This window comes from Euprymna scolopes, chromosome 17, assembly GCF_053919585.1.
Source record: "Euprymna scolopes isolate OS-2025 chromosome 17, ASM5391958v1, whole genome shotgun sequence".
NCBI lineage: Eukaryota > Metazoa > Mollusca > Cephalopoda > Sepiida > Sepiolidae > Euprymna > Euprymna scolopes.
The window spans coordinates 29,124,821-29,147,329 of record NC_136498.1 but is presented as its reverse complement, the minus strand read 5'-3'; the positions used below and the strand labels follow the sequence as shown (position 1 = coordinate 29,147,329).

The 22,509-nt window shown below is 32.5% G+C and overlaps 1 protein-coding gene across 8 annotated transcripts in view; it reads left to right on the top strand.

Moving 5' to 3' along the window:
• The first annotated feature begins 4,805 nt into the window (after positions 1-4,805).
• The window catches only part of LOC145296721 (uncharacterized), a 128,480-nt gene continuing 110,776 nt past the window's right edge, over positions 4,806-22,509 (top strand). For 3 of the 8 annotated variants that reach the window (XM_080142712.1, XM_080142713.1, XM_080142709.1), the window contains exon 1: positions 4,806-4,960. Coding sequence is in view for 1 of the 8 variants with exons in the window: in XM_080142717.1 (XP_079998843.1) it covers positions 4,899-4,960 (62 nt within the window). In the remaining 7 variants the exon portion in view is untranslated. The remainder of the gene's footprint in view (positions 4,961-22,509) is intronic. The other 5 variants (XM_080142717.1, XM_080142715.1, XM_080142716.1 and 2 more) reach the window with 5 other exon arrangements.

Sequence of the window (22,509 nt, the reverse complement as noted above, 5' to 3'; positions counted from 1 at the left end):
TGGGTTTGAGATTAATAGTGAGTTAATCTATCTATTATATCTATAAAAGTGAAATTGTCTGTGTGTGTGTGTGTCTTTGTAAATTCCCCTAACAAACTACTCTGTCAATTTTTAGTATACAAACTCGAGGTTTGACATACGGGGTATTGAGATTCAGGAAATATTTTTAATCGGTTTTCAGCCAGGAATTTGGCTGTCAAGTGGTCAAAGTTCAAAGATTTGAGCTTTGAAACCTCTAGCAAACCCCTCTGCTAATTTTGGGTCTAAACACTTGAAATTTTAGATGTAGGTTACCTACACACACACACACACACACACACATATATATATATATATATATATATATATATATATATGTATATATATATATATATATATATATATATATATATATATATATATATATATATATATATATATATATATATATCTTTTCGTTGGAGTCGTTTGTTGGCTTCTCTGCTGACACCCTGGCCTTTTTCTTTGTTGATTGCGGTATGTTGCTAGCTCTGTGAAGTTCTAGAAGGTCTACCCTCTCAGGCTTTGCATTTTCCCTTAAAAAAAAAGTTAGTTTATTGCTAATCGTCGGAGGCGCCTCCATCGAGGTACAATTACGAGGCTACCGAGTTATTTATTTATTTATTTATTTTTTTGCAGGCTAACGTGTTTTCCTTCTTCCTCTAGGGAAAGTGCTTTTCAATCTCACTTCCTGAGATTTGTGATACGTCTTCCTGCTGTGGGTGGGAAATAAATAAGCTGTCACTAATGCTTCGGCTCCAACTTCAAATTTTTGGCCTCTGAATTTCTCAACACCAATTAAAAGAATATCTTGCTTTGCAGTGATTATAACTTCCCCTCATTTTTTGTTATTATAAAACTTAACCATTTTTCGTTCTTTTTAATTCATTACATCAAGTGGCTTTATGCCTTGTCTGGAAAAACTTGCATCGAAAGCAAAAACAAACAAACAAAAACCCGCGCCATTTTTAAATTTTGAGTTAGTCTCTTAAAAAAGCGACTCTTCTTTTTCTGGTCATCGAGCTAGAATTAAAGGTTATTTATCAGTTTCTCATTGAAGATCCAGCCCTCTCCTAAAAGAGGGGACATTTTGGACAGGTGGAATAATTTTCGTGATCGAGCTCGTCAGTATTTCCTGATAAGTTTGTCGACAATAAACCAATATTTTCTCCCAAAAATAATGTCTGGAATGATGGCCTTTTCCCAAATAGCAGCTGGAATGACAGTTGTGGTTACGTATAGATTCTCCATTGACCAAAAGCTGGAATCAGCAGTTTCTTTAAACCAATCACAGTGAAAGAAAGCTTTATTTTCAAAATTCTTTGAAGGGGACTAGAGTTTCATGGGTGTATTATCAATAAAAGTGTTCATGCGAAAAAATGTCTGGAAACTTATTTAAGGCACCTCGTAAGTTAGTATATGCACTTCCTTTCTAACGAAAGAGGTACGCTAATATGAATTATTTTATATTTCGTTGTCTTAAATTGTCAATAAAATCCAATTTATTTGTTGATGTATAAACTGTGCCATTCTTTCGGGTATTCCATTCCCCTCCAAAAACTGTGGCCACAAAGGGTCTTGACGCAGGCAACGAGAAACTTTCACGAACGCCTAAACACATAATCGAATAACTTGAACAGACACAGCAAAAGGCTACTAAATCCAGCGCTAATATATATATATATATATATATATATATATATATATATATATACATATACTAGCATTTCAGCCCGGCGTTGCCCGGGTGTTTGGATGTGTATGTTGAGCAAAAAAAAAAAAAAAGTGGTAGTAGGAAGGCAGGCTCGAACTCGTACCGCAAAGGAGGAAAAGAACAGGGTAAAACCTAACGTTTATGCTGTTACCACCGCCAAACCTGAAGCGACATTTTTTTTAAAATTAAGGCTAGACAATCTAAAAGAGAGGATAACTTTAAAAAATATCGGCGAAAAAAGTGACCCCCCCTGTAGAAAAGTACCTAGTTGAAGGGGAAGATATTAATATATTTAGCCAGTTTTCGATATTTGTCGTATGAAAGGTCGAACTTTAAAACGATACTGATCTTGGTAAAATCCGTCGCCTCTATTGAAAGTTTAAGGCAGACATGCAAACATACATACATACATACATACATACATTTATATATTGGTAACTAAAAATTTTCGACCCAAATTGATAAAAAAGCTTGCTCTATCTCTGAATACCCTTTATGTAAAATTTCAAATATTTAGACCAGAAATTGTCTGAGTAATTTGGAAGAAACCGCAGAGGTCAATTTTTTTAACATTGACCCCTATTATGACCCCTTAAAATTTATAGTTTTGGACTCAAATCAAGTTATTAAGTTAGATCCATGTCCAAGGAACCTATATCTAAAATTTCGAGTGCGTAGACCCAAAATTGTCAAAGGAGTTTGGTAGAGTTCTAAAAGGTCAAATCGTTGAACTTTGACCCCTTAATCGCCAAATTTCTGGCCGAAAACAAATCACATCGATTTTCCCAAATCTCAGTACCCAGTATAGCAAATTTCGAGTCTGTAGACTAAAAATTGAAAGAGTTATTGCGTAGGGAAATGTACACAGACACACACACAGACACGTTCACTTATATATATATATATATATATATATATATATATATATATATATATATATACACATACACACTGTTAATCAAACACTCTTGTACAGAAATTTATGCATAGATCATTAATAAAACAGACAAGCTAATATATACACACGTGTTCATTTCATGATCATCCTATTTACACACACGTAAACGCATAGTGCGCCAGCCAAAATGAACATGTCTACTTAATTTGTTCTTACACAAAAAACAGCTATTTAACAGAGGAACGTTCTTTGAGCTCTCTGAAATTTAATTCTTTAGCTCTCTGAAATTTAATTCTCTATGCTATCTTGTTTAGAAAAGTTGTTAAGAAATAATTAATTTTTTTTGGATAGACCTTGTCATTCTGTTTTTTTTTCTGTTACGTCTGCAACCTTTTAAAACCGAACTGGACCATCATTTTGACCCTCAGCAAACCAGACGCCTTTGCCCGAATAGACATAGTAAGAACATATATTACACTTTGATCGTTATAAGAGCTGAAGAACTGGCATATAGTGTACTGGTTCTGCTCAGTTCTCACGAGGCCATCCTCCCAAGCATTATCGCTTCCTCCCGAATACGGCTTGCAGAGTTCATTTATCGTCAATCACCTGAGGTGCTCTAACGAGAAAATGCCGATAGGTTCGATTTAGGCACCGCCCAAACTGGGGGGGGGCAGGTAAGTACTTTTTGATGGACCGTCTTTTTAAAAATCTACCAAAAATCAGGTAATTATCCAATCAATACGAAATTTTCATCGATTATTAAGAGAAGAATGAACTTTATAACAGTGTACTTATTTTTCATAAACAATATTTATATATATATTTTTTTTTGCTTACAACCCCCCCTTGTTCTGAAGGGGTTCCAAATATGCTTAAAATAATCATCTGAAACTGAACACAACATATTATGTTGTTGTAAGGGACGGGATTATAGATTAAAAAAAAACTTGTTTGCATACCCTATTTTGAAGTCTGAATATCAGAACTTCGATTGTGTTTAATTATCCCGCTTTTGAGTTTTGAAGTGTGAAATTCGGTGAATATGTTAAGTAAAATAATTAATTTAAGTCAAGCAAAACAAAAAAAAAAATTTTTTTTTTAATATTTATACGAAAAAAGCCATTTTAAAATCTTTGATAAATAAATTAACAATTTTTTTTTAGCGAGCTGAATAATGCATGACCATTATTAGTCAGGGCATGCTTTGAAGAATCTATACAAAAAAAATTTCGATAAATATTGTGCCCTTTGTGTTAAAAATATCATTATTTTTTCAATCAAGTTTGGAAACGTTTGCTGCCTTTCGACTACGATGGACCAAACGCGCTGAAATAATTTTTTTTATTCTGCTTTAAATTGCCCCCCTTCCCATTTTGGAGAGCCTGGCCCCCACACACATACACATTAAAAACCAAACTCATACAAATGGTCACCCATCTGATACTGGCCAGCCTCAGTGTTAATAATACATTGAAATTTTCGTCACTGAAAAATAAGTTATTTTTTGGCTTTTTGGTCTTCCGTAGTTTGCTTTTTATCAACTACAAATGTAAACAGTAATCAAACCGCCTCGAAGTAACTGGTTGCCTATAGGAATAAGTGGAATTATTTGAAATCCAGGTACTTATATTATAATATTTTTGCATATTCTCATAGAAAATCACCCTAAATCTTAGTTAGACAAGAAATAAACAAATTAATTCTTTCAAAAACCTTTTTTTTTAAACTATTTATATACGTTTTTTGTGCAAAACAAAAAACGCCAATTTTTAACTTTTGAGGAAAATTTAACATTTAAAATTTAATTAAAAATAGTAGAAAAAGTTTTACATTATTCTGCTTTCGATATGATAAAATTCAGCGTTTTATCTTTCTGGAAAAAAAAAAGTTACTCAGAAATAATGGATTTTAATAAATGTAATTTCGTTTTAAAAAACAACAACTTTATTTTTCGGCCATTTTTGGCGGTGCCTAGTTCGATTCCGACAATACCGACCCAGGGCGCTATTAATTCATTTTAAAGTAGGCCATGTGTTATATCTAACCTTCGTGTGTATGTTTGTAAATCGGTTTCTTTTTCAGCGAGGCTAAAAATAGATGTATTTAACAAAAGAAAGACGTAAAACATAATGACACGGGACGTGTGTTAAACTTGACGTTTACTTTTTATTGACACGTCATTTATAGTTAACGTGACGTCATTAATTATTTCTTTCTTTAGTTGACCTGTACAAAAACAAGCTCGAAAGGGAAAACAATGGAAATATGAAAACAACGTTCAATTACGAAACGCCGATTCCTCCGACCAAAACCAAGCAAATAACCAGGTGAGTGAAGAATTCGATATTTATTCAACATTAGAAATCCGAGATTATTTTTTGTTTTATTTTGTCATTTGTGTCTTTTTCTTTTCTTTTCTTTTTTTGAAGTTTATTATTATTCATTTATTTTTCATTTTCTCATCTGTGTGTTTTTTAAACTTTATTATTATCTACTTATTTATTATTTTTTTCACAAATACAAAGAGACAAAAATGATTCTTTCATTAAAAGAACTTCTTTATAAGTGGAAAAGATCGGTAAAAAAGGTTTACGAGTTTTATCTGTCGAATAACAAAATCGTTTTCATGGATTCCCCTCTCACTGCACTGTTATATATATATATATATATATATATATATATATATATATATATATATATATATATATATATATATATATATATATATATATATAGTAATGTATGAAATATATATGGCGATTAAGCTACACTGAATATTCCGCGTTTCATCCACTCTAGGATTCTTCAGGCTTACTAACTAGCTCTACCTATGTATTGAGCACTTTTGAAGTAAATACTTAAGGTTTACACATAAATTTATACTTTTGTATATTAATTTTATGTGAGTAAATGAAGTAGTTTTATATATATATATATATATATATATATATATATATATATATATATATATATATATAAGAATAAAGAATTAATAAAACATGTTAAAAACACTTTAACAAGAGTTAAAAATAGGTACGTGCAAAATGAATGCCGATGCTCAAAATGTATAAACATTTTGACCCCTCTCTTTACTTAAAAATTTACCAAAAATCAGGAAATTAACCAATTTTTATGAAATTTTCAGTATTTTTCAAATACTGAGCACGGAATATATTGAACTCATTAATTTTATTTAAATCTTCGTGGAAATCTAGGATTTGGTTTAAACAAAATATGCCTTTACTAAATTTATGGTTTTCTGTAGTAAAAAAAAATACGAATGAATTTATTTTTGCTTTTTTTATGAAAATAAAGCATCATAAATTAAAACAATAAAAAAAATTAATTTTTACAAGAACATTACGAAAAATGCCTGTAAAGTCCGTATTAATTAATTCGATATAACTCGAAGAAAAATTAATTTCTCGAAATACCAATATTATAATTGAATTAAGCATTGTTTATTTAGTATTTTCACACAAAAAAAATTATAATAGCCAAAAATATTTCTGCTTTTTTTTTTTTTAAATTTCAGGGTTCGTATAATTTTCATATGTAAGATTTTCATATTTTCCTTGCTTGCATGAATGTGAAACTTTCGGCGTAACAATTTTATATAATCTTGAACAACAATTAAAAAAAAGTAATTTAAAAACAGGAACAGAGAAAAATATTTAAGTTAAAACATGGTAAAAATGATACAAACGTCCAGGGTAGGAATATATGGATGCACGTCTGGGGAAAAAAGAAATCTAATTAAGCTATTTTTTTGTATAAACAAGGCGTTTTTTTTTTTATTTAATTCAATATCTTAGGACTTTACTAATTATCCTTGAAATATACCCAGAAAACTAATATTTATCTTATAAAGGATTTTTACAATTAATTTATTTAACTTCAAAATTTAGCTGAATTGGTTAGCTCGCCAAGGAAACATTTTTTTTAACTTTTTCTTTTTTCACGTGTACAAATATTTTTTTCCTTTTGGAAATTAACTTTAATCTTTCAGATACAATCAGAATGTAGTTGGAAACCTACAAAAAAAATTATGACAAATCGGCTTTCAAAACTATGTCACCCTATTTTTATTCGGCCATTTTTGCCCGTACCTCGTTAAAAACATATTTACTTTTTAAAAAGGAGACACAAATTAAGTGGATTATCCTTAATCCACGGAGTTTCGAAAGAAATACTTTTCTTCTCATCAAAGAGTAGGAAATAGCAAAATGCGGAATAGGATGTTGCTTGCAAAGTATTTAATGAAACTACAAGTGAGCCATAGGGCGTACTTGCTAAAAGTTAAAAGTAGTGGGGTAGAAGGAATGGCGAAAAAAAAAATGATTTCACGTGAATGGATGGCCGAGTGAAAAGTAGAATATATAGAAACGATAAAATAAAAAAAAGTTGGTAAAAATCCGTTATCCAGAAGTAAAAATCCAAAGTTACTGGAAGATATTTCCAGGTCATCCAAAAGTCAGAATTCCGTGAAATAATTCACAAATGGGTACAAGGAAAAAGGGTGAGTTTTATAATACTTACTTCCCACCTAAGAAAGGTGTAACACAAGTTTCGAACGCGGGGAAAGTCAGTGCTCCTAAATAACATTCCAACCTTTCAAAAATTATTGGGGCAATTCGTGGGCATCCCCCGGTATAGACACTTCATGCAGTAAGAAGAAATAGACTTATGGGGCAATAATTAAGTGGGCCAGTTCTTTTAATAGAAATGTTGAATATTTTTACCACGGGTATAGTTTTCCAGCTCTCAAGGAAGCAAGATTCGGTAAGGCGTTTGTTATAGAATTTTGGTAGAACAGAGGTTACCTCAACAGAGCATTTTTTTATTATTAATATAGCAGGAATGGGATTAGACCCACGCGCCTTGGAGTTAGTACTTCTACATTTACCAATCTGCCATTTCTACGAACTTGGCTCGGGCTCGCTTGGCAGCTGACGAGAAAAAGGTCGGCCAAGCGTTACTCAATTTTTTACGAACCCGCTGTTTGATTTTTGTTAATACGAATCTATGGAGGTTATTTTTTTTTATGAATTGGAAAAAATAAAAATAATAATTTTTATCGCGTAGGTTAGGGTTAAGTTTCGGTTAGATACATGTTTGTAATTTTATTTCTTGTATTTCTATGTTTTTTTTTTCCTGTTTATCAATATAATTTTCTCGTAGCGCTTTAACGTTTCGCGATCGGCCACTTCCAGTTATTCCCGTTACTGGCTGAGCACATCCGGGAAACTTCGAGGAAACCGCGAATCGGTAAATGCAGAAGTACCAGCTTTTTTTTTTATACCACGAACATGAGATGTGGTAACTTTCAAATTATCGAGTGTGGCTTCTGTCCGCAAAGAGAAATTTGAAGAGGGTGATTTGCAAGGTCTAAAGTGGAGTTGAGGGCGAATAGATAAGGGTTCTAATATTAATATGAATTTACATTAGAGAAATTAGATACTTGTGCAGAATTTGAACCAGGCGTAACTAACTGACCGCTCGCCTTTGCTCGGTATATGACATCAACCGCCGGCTTTCGCCGAGCGTCGCCGATTATCAAAACGTAACAATGTTATTCAAGAAAATACTGAAGAAAACATTTAAATATAATTAAATCAGCAGAAAAAAATAAATAAATATAACAAAAAATAAAAATAAAAAAGAAACAACGACCTACCGTAACAATTTCTGTTTTATTCGTGTAATAAAATTTTTCAAGTGAAAAAATAAACAAATAAGTTTTACTTTTTTTTCAATTATCTTTTTGTCAAACAAAATTGAACAAAATTAATAAGCAAATCAATTTTTGTGCTTTTAATATGTATTTTAAAAAACCTTTTTGTGTGTTTTTCATGTATTATTTTTTTTTTCCGGAGGGGGGAGTATTTTTTTCTTTATTTTTATTAATAATGTAAAGTAAACTGTTTTTTTTTTCTTTATATGAACATTTTTTTATCTGTAGGGTGAAGCTAAGCAACCTTTCTTTCTTTCTTTTTTTTAATTAAATAAAATTAAGACAGCCGGGATATTCCCTAGGAATTAGGTAGACTTTTCTACGGTCGCATCAGACGATGTCAAAGTGAAGTAAGAAGAGACAGTGGATGTGGAAGGAACTTCGTTAACTCAACCGGGTAGTTTTCCGATATATGGTTTAAGATGGAGACAAAAGGATCATTACCAAATTTCTGTCTCCACATAAACTCGAAAAGATAATTGCCGAGTTCTCGGCTGATGTCGCATTCTTTTTTATTTTGTTAATTTTTTTTTATTCCGTTGTTTGGCTTCCTTCCACCGTTTGGCGATGATGTACCTTTCGCTACAAGACGCGCAATATTTCTTCGCAGCAATTAATCGTTTTATTTGGCAATATGAAACATCTTCCGGCGTCTGCAACTGTTGTTCTAAGGTGGAGATATTAATCTTGTGTAAAGTTATTAGGAACGGCCGTTTGAGGATATGTTGTTTACTTAATTGGTACTCTCGCAGAATTTGACGCGGATTCTCGGGATTTCCGTCAATCATGGATCGGGCGCTAAATCGACATTTCTTTTAAATTAAAAAAATATGTAATTTTTAAAATTATTTTTGGGGTTATGGTAGGGAGTATTATTTCTGTTTATTTATCAGTTTTTTACTTCAATGGCTAAGCGTTTGATCAGCCATTGAACAAGCACTATGGAAATGAAAACAAATGACTTTTGAATTGGAAGAAATTGAACGAAAAAAAAATTAGTTTCAAACTCGGAAAAAAGGTAATGGCAGGCTCAGGAATGAATTTATGCTCTTTCGAAAAAGAAATGAAAACACCGGAGCAGACAATCGCATAAAGAAATTTGCTCGCGATTAGGAATCCCCGGCAGATCGGAGACCCAGGGCACAAAGTCGAAATAGACGAGTCTCTCTTCAGTTGAAGGAAACACAACGTTGGGAGAATCCTCAAACCGCTTTAGGTCCTCGGCGACTATGATATCACTGACAAGGAGGGTTTCTTGGTGACCGTGTGAGAAATTTAATTCTCACAAACTCAATATTCCCTGGCAGAGGCAAAATAAATCCACAAATTACAAAATATCATACCTTTTAAACTCAAAATTTATTCAATAATAACATCAAAGAAAAGTTATTGATCCTGGTACAGCCCATTGCAAAACCGTGGGCAAGTTTTGCCTCTCTAAACAGGGGCCGGTAGTTAATCTCCAATTGTAGGAGTGTTAGTTCATTTTCTCGAAAGGATCCATGATGATTCATGGTGTTCTCGGCAAGGATGCTGGCGCCTATAATTAGCCATAAAGCGAGTCTCGTGGGATTCTAAATGAATTGAGAAGGTTTCAATATTTAGTAGATGTAAAAACATGAAGAAAATGTTCAAAGGATTCCATTCTATAATGTTAGAAATTTCAGAATGCAAGGGCGATAACTGCTAGATTTCCAATCACGCGATTATTTTGACCAATGAAATTGCATTGTTTCAGTTGCTGCGGAGGATTCAGGAATTGGCGGGAATATTGTGTTTCTTCAAACAGATTTCCATTCCGTGTCGAGCAAAGCAGACGCGTGGTGTCTCGCTCCGTGCCAAATGAACTATAAGGCAGGGTTCTATTCTATTTGTTATCTCCGCTCACTTAAATGCGGATACAAGCCTGAGGCAAAAATGTTTATGGACTAATTACATTCATCATCGTTGCCCGCAGGAGGGCATCCTTTATTATGGAACATCGATCGCAATGTGCGTTGTTCTTATTTGACCAGTCTGGAAGGATTTCGAAGAACCCTCAACCACTTCTACGAGCGGCCGAATTCAACCAGCATCTTCACAGAAGAAAACTACCTACACCTTTCGAGGCATAAACTACCCGCGATTTGGCCGAAGCTAAAGAGGTGCACTCTTTTGCAAATATGGACTCATTTTACCTTTCTTGTAAATAAAATATTCTTGGAATTTAAGGTGAGCCTTTGTTGCTTTTCTGAGTGTCTCTTTCATTCTGCCAAAGGCAAAAAACGAGTAAGAGAAATTCTTCGACAGAATATAAAGGTGTCTCTGCTTGTAGAGATGTAAGTCCTTTGTTCCCCAACAGTTTGGTGATATAACATGAAGAAATTGTGACAGTTCCATTCTCTATAAGGCTTTCTTCTCTGAGTGGCCCTTTGGTGAGTCCTTTTTCTGCAGAGTGTTTAACGTAGAATGAAAAATGACAAAGCATGATACAAAAAAAAAGGCGCCAAGTAATTAATTTGACTCATTCAAACTAACCAATTACGAGCCGTCTACTAGAACTGTGTGGGCGGCTTAAACAAGAAAAATGGCGATGTAAATGGAATTTCTCACGACCATACCAAACCGAAACGCTGAAACCCTGCTTCCAATAATAAACAATATATTCTGTTATGGACCACAGTCGTATCCGACTGTTAGAGGGACTATAACAAAGTTGAAGGAGAAGGATTCCACCATTTGACTGTGAATCATAGTTTGCATTTTGTAGACCCCGCGACGAACGCTACAATGAATCAGGTCGAAAGGATGTGGAAGGAAGCAAAACAGCGATACAAGCACGAATGCAACCGGGAGCTTCTAGGTATATATCTAATTTAATTCATGTGGAGACAAAAATTTGGAAACGACCCTTTTGTTTCCATCATAAATCATATTTCCAAAAACTACCCGACCGAAATAAAGATTCCAAAGGAAATATCCTCATCTCTAGAAAGTTCTTCCATCGGCAATGAACAGACGTAAAAAAAAGTTTTCTTGAAAAAAAAAAAAATGTTTTCCTGTACTTTCACCTAACAATTTACAATTTTCGTAGAACTATTTTTTCAGCTGTTCTAAAACAACAACAACAAAAAAAACACTTCTATTCACACACACACACACACACACACACACACACACACACACACACACACACACACACACACACACACAAAGAAATCTAAAAAATCTTGAAAAAAAAACTATATTGACATCTAACAATTCACAGTTAAAAATAAAACATTCATCTTTTCTTGAAAAAAACAAAACAAACTTGTTGATAAACAATTTGCAAAAAATAAATCTTGAAAAAAGAAACCCATTTATATTCAATCACTTTACGGTAGATTATTATTATTATTATTATTATTATTATTATTATTATTATTATTATTATTATTATTATTATTATTATTTAGTGTATTTCTATTTTTTCCGGTTTGTTTGTTTTGAAATTAGTCTGCGTCTGTTACTGCGCTCGGCTTAATCCGATGATTGCCGATCGCGCCCGATCCATAATTGACAGGACATCCCGAGAATTCGGGTCAACTTCTGCAAGAGTACCACATAATCTATTGAATTTTTTTTTTTCTACAGTATTTTTCTCAATGATCGTATTCTCCTTTGCTGCGCATTGATTGGTTGATCGGCGTCTTACGTCAGATTACAGTCAAACCCGAGCCCATGACGTTATGTTCTGAGCAAAGTCGATCGAACGGTTAGTTATGTCTGGTTCAAATTCTGCACAAGTACCGACGACGAAAAATCATGTTATTTATTATTACTTTTTCTTGTTTTGTAACCTACATACTAAAAAAATAAATAAATAAAACTTATAAAAATAACTCGACTAAAAGTAATAATACGGGTTTCTGATTCAGTTTCTTGGCTGTCTCAATTTTCCCTGGTAATGGGCAACAACGAAACACGAGTCCTACTAGTTGGCAATGTGTAGAAACAGTGACCTCGTAAGAAAATGATGGGTCTGCACAGGTGAACAACAACGAAGAAGAAACAGAAGAAGTGAAAGAATGAAAGAAAATGAAAAGGCAAGAGAGAAAATAAAAAAGAATAAAAGAAAGAAAAAGAAAGAAAGAGAACCGAGAAGTAAAAGACAAAGAGATATTTAGTATGATGAAATAAATAATGTTCCTCTTTTTATTTCTATTATTATTATCATTTGTGCATTCTCTCTGGTAATGTGTAGGCACAGCGGCCTAAAAAGAAAATGGCCGCTGAGTTCTTGGATGCCTCCAATACGTATCGTAAAAGATGCTTATGGCAATGATTTCATGCAGGCTGAAGAAATAACAATATTCCAATTTATCATGAAGTTGTCTGACCATTTCGAAATGATTCAAAGGATTGCCATGCATCGGTAGAGGTATCAGAAATTTGGAGGAATTTTTGACACCCCTAACAGAAAACTGCGAATAAAATATAAAAAAAAAACTCGTAGTTTCTCTTTTTAAAGTGGATTGTTTATTTTCTGTATGAAATATACTCCCAAAATAAACTATTAAAGTTGTTTAAAAATAATAGAAATATTATTTTTTATTTAAAAAAAAAACAGTGTTTACAAAATGTTTACAAAATGCTGGCGTGCCTTCATGCAGCCATTTTTTACGTAATAAAATCAATAGAATTTTACAAGTTAAATATTTTTCAATTTTTAAACTTTAAAAATCTATCAAAATTTTTCTATGGGTTTAATTTTTACAATATTTTCAGGGTTAATGTGAAATTTTATGCTCTTTCCAATAGACCAAATATAATATTTTAGGGAAATTCTTTTTTCAAATTCCCCCCCATTTTCAAATGTCTATTAAAATTTTATTAATTTATGTGCCAAAGCTTTATATATCACAAATTGAAGATAAAAGACCAATAAAGAAAATATTCTAATTAAAAAAAAAAAAAAATAAAAGAATAGTTTTTTGGAATTAAAAAAAAAAAACGCGTTGATTTTTGGAATTTTTTTTTTTTAAAAACGCGTTGATTTTTTTTTTAAATTAAAGGTCATGTTATGCTTACATCGTCAAGCAAACGCTGACGGCAAATATTTCTATTTCATTGAATGTTTACTTTTTTTTTAGATATTTAAAAAAAATTTAGTCGATAAAGAAGTATTAAAATATATCAATCAAAAACTTGTGTATTTCATTAAAAAAATTTTTTTTTAAATTGGCGAAGCGGATTTTTTGTTGTAGGAGAAAAACTTATAAGTGAATTTTCGTTTCCTTTTTAACTACGGAGGATGAAAAATACTAAATTTGGTTAACACATGCAATAAAAAAAGAGACATTATTTATGTCACTTCGACGATTCCGTACTTCATAGATTTAATTTTAGCAACAGCAGCTATTTACAGCTTCGCGCAAAACAGGTTGCGAAAATGCGACCCTCGCTTTTAAAAATCCTTTTATTTAAAAAATACATAGAATTTAAAAATCCTTTTATTTAAAAAATACATAGAATTTAAAATATGGATAAATTCTTAACAATGAATGATGGAACTACCCATTTACTAGCATATTTTTTTTAAGTAAGTGATTTTTTGGCATTTATATATCTACATATATTTATAAATAAGTCAAAATATATTGATTTTCTTTATATTTTTTTTTAAAGAAAACCGCTTTAAAAAAAAATTACATAATTTGCTATTAAAACTGTTATTATTATTTTTTTAATTTGGTCTTTGCTCCTTTAATTGAAAAAAAAAATTGGGGTTGAATTACATATTTCAAGTAGTTATAAGCTTCGAAAAATAGTAAGTTGAATTATTAAAGTTCTGATTATCATTTTTAATGGCCACTTTGTGATACACTTAAAGCATCCGTTAACAGCCGATTCTTATGGGTGTGAAATCCGTAATTTACCATGTGCATTAAACTGTCATTCGCAGTTAACTGATGGTAAGTTCTGAATGGGTAATCATTTTGGAGTACTAAGTGCTTTACGTGGAAGAGCTCTCTACTCATCACAGTATTGTTTTCTGGTTCTCTTGGACTACTTGTCACTAAACTCAAGCAATTTCGATTCAGGAGAAGTGCTGTTATTGATTGGATAACTCTTTCTTCACAATAGAATCCTCGCGCAGGCGTCATTACAGGGTTATCTATTGTCCCTTGATTCTAAACGGAGACCTACTATTGCAGCAAGGTTCCATATGATGTCAGTTTAACGAGTGTGTGTGTGTGTGTGTGTGTGTGTGTGTGTGTGTGTGTGTGTGTGTGTGTGTGTGTGTGTGTGTTGTGGGGGTGCAGTAACCATCAAACGGTAGTATTCTGAATGCGTGGAAAATTTGCCATGGTCAGATCCATCAGTATCAACCGGTAGAAGTTCTTCTAGTGCTCGGCGATAAACCAACCCATTTTTTTTAATGGAGGAGGTAATATTTGGGGGGATAGCCACATGGGACCGAACAGAATCATTATTCTCGTTTACGAGTTGAAACCTTAACAAGCACCTGTGTCAGAATTGGGTAAAACAGGAATATATATTCTTTTAATTGATAATTTGCAAAATAAAAGAATTAAAAAAAAAAAATTTTTAATTAAAAATTAGGCACAGGACTATAAAATTATGAAGAGTGAATTCGGATTTTGACTGATACGTTCAAGCACAGCTCCTTTATCCGTTAAACTACACTTTCATCATGTTGTGGAGATATTATGGATCCCGGGCGAAATTGAGTAACCTTGCTTGTTAATTCTCATGAATAATTTATCCCGAATAGAGGGGAACCGGCATAATTTTGATTCCCAGGCAATAAGTTGACCTCCCCCCCCCCCAAAAAAAAACAGATGTATAACAAAAGGCGATTACTCGGGTCAACTCGGGGCGTGATCGACGAATTATTGAAAGATAAATTCTCGTAGTTACGAGATTAACATTACTCTGATAAATGGAAAAGTTATTTCAGTAAAGCTAAGAAAAAAGGGAAAAGAAAGCGAAAAAGATTATCAATTAAGGAAAGTGAGGGAGACAAACATTTCCTGTGGAAGAGGAGAGGGGAATAAGATAGAGTGATTATTGGAAACAGGAAAAAGGAAGGTAAACACACAGAGAAGCCGTTGATGCAAATATGTTAATCGCAGTAAGAAAGAAGAGCAAGTAATGTGTCAATAAAAATCAATCACGTGACTCCTTCGAACTTCTTGACGAATCTACGTTGGTGTTAGTTGCAAATTACTCGGACTTGGGAACGATATTGCCCACCCAAACTTCGCGCAGAAATCTTAGAAAGAAATGTTAAGTTAAAATACAACAACAAAAAGCAAACTCTGAGCCAATCCAAAATTTGTTTCTTAAATCCGGAAAATATGACTATTTCACTTCCATTTCACTACAATTTCTTTTATTTCTCGTTTTCTATTTGTTCTTTCCCTTTTTCATTTCGTTTCAATATCTTCTTCTTCCTTTCTTTTTCCTTTTCTATTTTCGTTTCTTCTTTTTTTCCTTGTCCTTTTCGCTTTTTCTTGTTGTTGTTGTTCTTCTTCTTCTTCTTCTTCTTCTTCTTTTTCTTCTTCCTATTTTCCTTTTCCATTTCGCTTCTTCTTCTTTTCCTTTTCCATTTTGTTTCTTCTTCTTCTTCTTCTTCTTCTTCTTCTTCTTCTTCTTCTTCTTCTTCTTCTTCTTCTTCTTCTTTTATTACCAATGCAAAATTGTGCCCCTTGCTTTTGCGTGGAAATGTCAGTCATGATAATAACAAGCCAGCCCCACCCATCAAAAAATGCTTTTGTTATCACTAATAGCATGTCTTTTTTACTACGACGAGATGACAACGTGAATTCACAGACTTACACCAAATGTTTTTGTTGTTTATTGCATGAAATTGATACTACTTGAAAGTCGAATACCATTTACATCACAATCATTGTCATTGTTGATGTGGATGCTCTTGTTGCGGTTTTTATATATGTTGTTGGTAGGAGTTGAAAGATATATATGTATATATATATATATATATATATCTTTATATATATATATATATATATATATATATATATATATATATATATCACTATATACACGCATATATATACATATAAATATATACATGTATATATATACATGTATATATATACATATATACCCATATATATAGATATATATATACATATATATATACACACATATATATATATATAGAGAGAGAGAGAGTAAGAGAGACAGAGACAGACAGACAGACAGACAGACAGACATGCAGACAGAATAAGAGATAGATAGGCAGACAAAATAAGGTAATGAGTGAAGTTACATAAGAACATTATTACATTATCAAGTCAATAAAGGTTAAAGAAAGGGAAGTCAGAGAGAAACCTCTTCAGGCGATGGCATTTCGAAGCTAAATGCTTCTCGTCAGAAAGATAAAAGGTAGGCATTATAAAAATGTAAAGGTAAAAAGACAAAACCGATTTTGTTTGCTCCTCTTAACCGGGTAGAGCTTGTTCTTTTTATTTATTTAAATAGGTTTATCTTACCATCGCAAATTTATTTTTCGCCTTAATTTTAGTACGTATACATACATATATACGCATATTAAATGAAATACTGAACTGTCGTAGGATTACAGACTGCATGATACTGTAAACGTAAAATACAAATATATACTAGTATCAATATTTACAAGATGATTCCAAGGTCATCTCATCAGCATCAGACAAGGCCAAACTATTCGCCAAGAATTTTGCTGCTAACTCTACCCTCTGCGACGAAGGGCATCAACTCCCCGTATTTCCTCCTACAACATTCAACACCCTATCAAACATACAAATATCTGTGCATGAGGTCGCCAAACTAATCAAGAACCTTGATTCCAGTAAGGCAACTGGCCCAGGCATTCCAATTATAGCGTTGAAAAAGCTTCGACCAGAACTTGCCCCCATACTTACAAAACTGTTTAAGCGTTGCCTTAAGGAGAAGTGCTTTCCAACATCCTAGAAAACCTCGTCAGTATGCCCTGTATTTAAGAACTCAGGTGATAAATCATCCCCCTCTCAGTACAGACCAAAAGGTCTCTTGTGTGTCATGAGTAATTTACTGGAATCCATATTAAATAAAGAAGTAGTCAACCACCTTAGCAGAAATAGCCTCCTTAGTGACATGCAATATGGTTTCCGTTCTGCTAGATCTACAGCTGATGTGCTAACAGTTATATCCCATAGGATTAGTGAATCTCTCGACAAAGGCTTCCTTTCTAGGACAATTGCTCTTGACATATCAAAGGCCTTCGATAAGGTTTGGCATAAGGGCCTACTTCACAAGATTTCCAGCTAAGGTATAACTGAAAATGTTTTCTCAATAATTAAATCATTTCTCTCTGATAGGTTCATAAGAGTAATGGTTGATGGGCAGAAATCTGAGGCCCACAGTATTAATGCTGGAGTACTCCAGGGGCCCATCCTGGGCCCAATTATCTTTCGGATCTACATCAATGATCTCCCAAAACACATACTTAATTCATTCGTTGACATCTATGCTGATGACACGACCATCTACGGCAACACATCAAAGGACGTAAATGACAAAGCTCTCGCTGATTCCCTCTCCTTTAATCTTGAGCGCGTGGTTCAGTGGGGGAAGAGATGGCTGGTTACTTTTAATGCATCTAAAACCAAGCTCCTAACTTTACATCATCCACGCTCTGTTCCTCATCTAGCATCAATTGAAATGGATGGCTCTCATCTTGGGGAGGCTTCATGTTTTGACAAGCTCCTGGGTTTGACCTTTACTCCTGATCTGAAATGGAACGCGTATATAAAGTCTGTTGCCTGGGCCGCTGAGAAAATAGTAGGATCCTTCTACCGCTCCAGAAGATATCTCACTACTGATGCAATTCTCTATCTATATAAAAGCCAATTACGTCCAAAGATGGAGTACTGCTGCCACATCTGGGCTGGAGCTTACTAAAACAGCCTATCCTGCCTTGACAAAGTACAAAATAGACTTCATTGCTTTGTGGGGGATGTTCTCTTCTCTTCCCTGCAACCTCTCTTCCACAGAAGAGACGTTGCGAGCCTGTCTTTGTTTTATCGTCATTTCCATGGCAAGTGCTCGTCTGAGCTTTAATCTCTGGTCCCCCCTCGCCAATCCTTTATGATAAACACCCGTCTAGCTAAAACCACTGTCAGTAATTTTCCCCACTCTTTATCTGTGCCTAAATCAAAACGTAGATTCCATGAACATAGCTTTTTTTCTGAGAAGTGCACGCCTGTGGAATTCTCTTCCGTTTGCCTGTTTCCCACATGACTACAACTTGGACGTCTTCAAGTCCAACATAAACAAATTCCTGATTAATCGCCCCCTTAAGTAAGTCGCTTTATCAAATCTCCAATACCAACTATTACTACGATATTATCCCATTGATTATTATAAACAAATAATCCTTATCCCCGAGTGGCTTACGGGCCTTGATAAATGATGATCTCCATGTTAAAAAAAACATATAAAAAGCTCAATATGCAAGATAGAGCAATACTATAAATGGAAATTTTGAGATAAATTATGAAAATTACAAGAAATGTTTTTTTTTAACAAAGGAGTACAAATAATTATAATTTTTTCCCATGGATATATATATATATATATATATATATATATATATATATATATATATATATATATATATATATATAGTTGCTCACACTGAGGATTTATTGGCGACCGAAACATACAATTATGAATTACTTACGATCCCTTTCCAGTTGTGGCTGACAGAACAAGAGCATGCTAACCCCGTGAAGTAAATAAAGGGGTTCGCTTGAAATTCTGTCCAAATTCCCGAGTTTGGCATATACATACAGGTTGGGAAACCAAAATTTACAATATTTTATGACAAGACTATAACAACGTATGACTAATTACGTTTTTAGATAGTTACAACAATCAATTTGCCACACAAAAAATGCATAAGAGAAAATGGTTTTATTTAATGTGGCTCCCTTCTTTTTCAATAACCGCTGTCACACGTCTCCTGAAACTTGCACAACTTATTCCATTCATGTATAATAATATCTTTGAGAAAGTTAACATTGCTGTGCGATGTTCTGCTGGTAACATGTTCCAAAACGCTCCAAATAGAATAATCCAGAGGCTTTAGGTCTGAGCTAGAAGGTGGCCATAAACATGACTCCTAAAATTTACTGAAATTTGAGTTGAAGAAATCTTGTATTTTTATAGCTGTGTGAGCCGGAGCGCCATCATTTGTCCATACATAATTTCCATTTGGATAGTTTGTGTTGAACAATGACAATATCTGATATCTCAAAGTTTATAGTAAATGTCAACATTGATTTTCTGATCATGTTTGTAGAATTTTATGGGAATCATCTTTCCCTCAGAAGCTATAACACTAAAAGCCATAACCTGAGCAGGATGTTTTGCCCTGAATGTCCATTTAACCTCAGCTGTTGATGCTGCGATGTATCTGTCATTTCGACGGTTCCAAAACGCATCAACAGTGAATATCTTTTCATTGCAAAAAATCATTACAATGGAAGGATTTTTCTTTAGCCATGTAGTAATTTTCTTGCACCTTTTAAGTCTTTTTTCGTTTAGAGCATTTGTCAACAATTGTTTCAGCGTTCTTGTATATGATCTTAAGTTCAAATCGTATTTTAATGCATTTCTAACGGTCTTGCTGTCCACCTTAAATTCACTTGCCAATTTTCGCATGGATTTCGTTGGATCTTTTTAAATCTTAGATTCGAGAGTGTTGATAATATTTTGGTACGTTTTTTTTTTCGTTGCTTCCAGTTTTTCTAGTAATAGTTTTTCTCATAGTCATTTTATTCTTTACATTGTAAACTGTTTTTTCGGACACTCCCACTATTCCAGATATCTCTTTCGGCAAGACGTGTCCATTCAGCAAATCACACACTCTTTGACGTTTTGCAATATAGGTAAACATTTCGGAAAAGAGATGGATAATAATGGTAAATATAGTTATGACATCAACATAAGCTTTGAAAACAAGTGGCGCAATTCTTACTGAGAAAAGACAACTGTAAATTTTTCTTCCCCACCCTATATATATATATATGTATGTATGTATGTATGTATGTATGTATGTATGTATGTGTGTGTGCGTAATTTAAAAACAACTGAATAAAAAGCAATCGATCAGAAATTAATAACAATAATGTAAGTTAATAGAAATAGTATATCGAATATGTATCTATATACACACACACATATGTATATATATATATATATATATATATATATATATATATATATATATATATATATATATATATATATATATATATATGTCATCATTATTAAAAACAGATATATCTAAAACATATAACTTTCATGGGTGTAGGAGATTTATAGATGACCTTATATGCATAAACGATAATGGTGAATTCGAAAAAAATAAACATCTTATATATCCAAGCGAACTAAAATTGAATTGTGAACATAGAGGACAACAGGCTACATTTCTGGATTTAGATATAAAAATTGAGGATGGGATTTTTCTTTATAAAATATTTGATAAAAGAAACGCATTCCCCTTTAAAATAGTACGTATGCCCCATAAGGATAGCACCTGCCCTGTTTTTGTGTTTTATGGAACCATTATGTCAGAGTTTTTGAGAATAGCTCGCGTTACTCTAAAATTAATAGATTTTATACCACCAGTTTCTAGCTTAGTAATAAGGATGATAAAACAAGGTGGAGATAAAAATAAAATATTTAAACAGTTAAATAAAGCATTTGTTCGTTATCCTGATGCTTTTGAATCGTTTAAGATAAACCAGACTATATTAATAAAGGAAATCCAAAACTATATTAGCAATGTATAAATGTATTTATAATTACATATATATATATATATATATATATATATATATATATATATATATATATATATATATATATATATATAAAATGTATATATGTAAAAATAAAATATTTTTAACCTTTATATATCTAATTTTAAATAAATAAAAATGCAAACGACTAACTATAGTGGTGGTGATAAGTAGTTAAATGGATTAATCCAAATCTTATAAATACAAGACTGATAAATTAAAAAATTAAAAAATGTATCCATTTTAAATGTGGAAATTGATGAATCGCACAGGTAAGAAATTCATTTTTATACTATGAAAAGGTTAGTAATTGCAATTAAGAATAGGAAATTGGATCAAATTTTCGTAACTTGTCTTTTTCCTAAGATTAAGGGTGGTGGTGTTTGATCAACATTGCTGGGGAGCCATGATGTAATACACTGTTTTGTTTTTAAATCCCCGAAACAGTGTTTCATGGTAAACAACTGATGATCCCTTGAAAAATAAAAAAAATTGGTATTATAGTAAATTTAAGAGAGTTGATGCAGTGATTGCAGGTGATTAAATGACTTACTGGCTAGATGTTCTTTTTAACGAATGATAAAAATAATTTTTTGTATGGTTTCAAATGTTAAAAACTTCAAAGACTATATATATATATATATATATATATATATATATATATATATATAGCAATTTATAAAATAAAACTCTAGGATTCTTCAGGCATAAGCCTTATGCCTGAAGGATCCTAGAGTGGATGAAACGCGGAATATTCAGTGTAAATCGCCATATATTTTATAAATTACTAACTAGTTCTACCTATGTATTGAACACTTTTGAAGTAAATACTTAAAGTTTACGCATAAATTTATACTTCCGTATATTAATTTTATGTGAGTAAATGAAGTAGTTTATATATATATATATATATACATACATATATATATATATATATATATATATATATATATATATATATATATATATATATATATATATACACACATTTCGGAACGCCAGAACTATTGTCACCTGATAAATTGTATATTACGTTAAGCTTTTCAAAACGTGCTTACTCGTTTCCTATTGTTATGTTATTTGGCGGCCATTTTTTAAATTTCGTTTGTGTTATTTTTTAGCTTCAATCACTTATAATGAACTCGCGCCAGGCGCCAGGCGCCAGACGGACAACTGTTTTTTTTTTTTTTTTTTTTTTTTTTCGCTTCGTGTAAAGATTAATTGAATATAGAATAATCAAATAAATAGACGACTATTTTACTTTGAAGAAAGTGTAAGATTAAATAAGGGGGTTGTA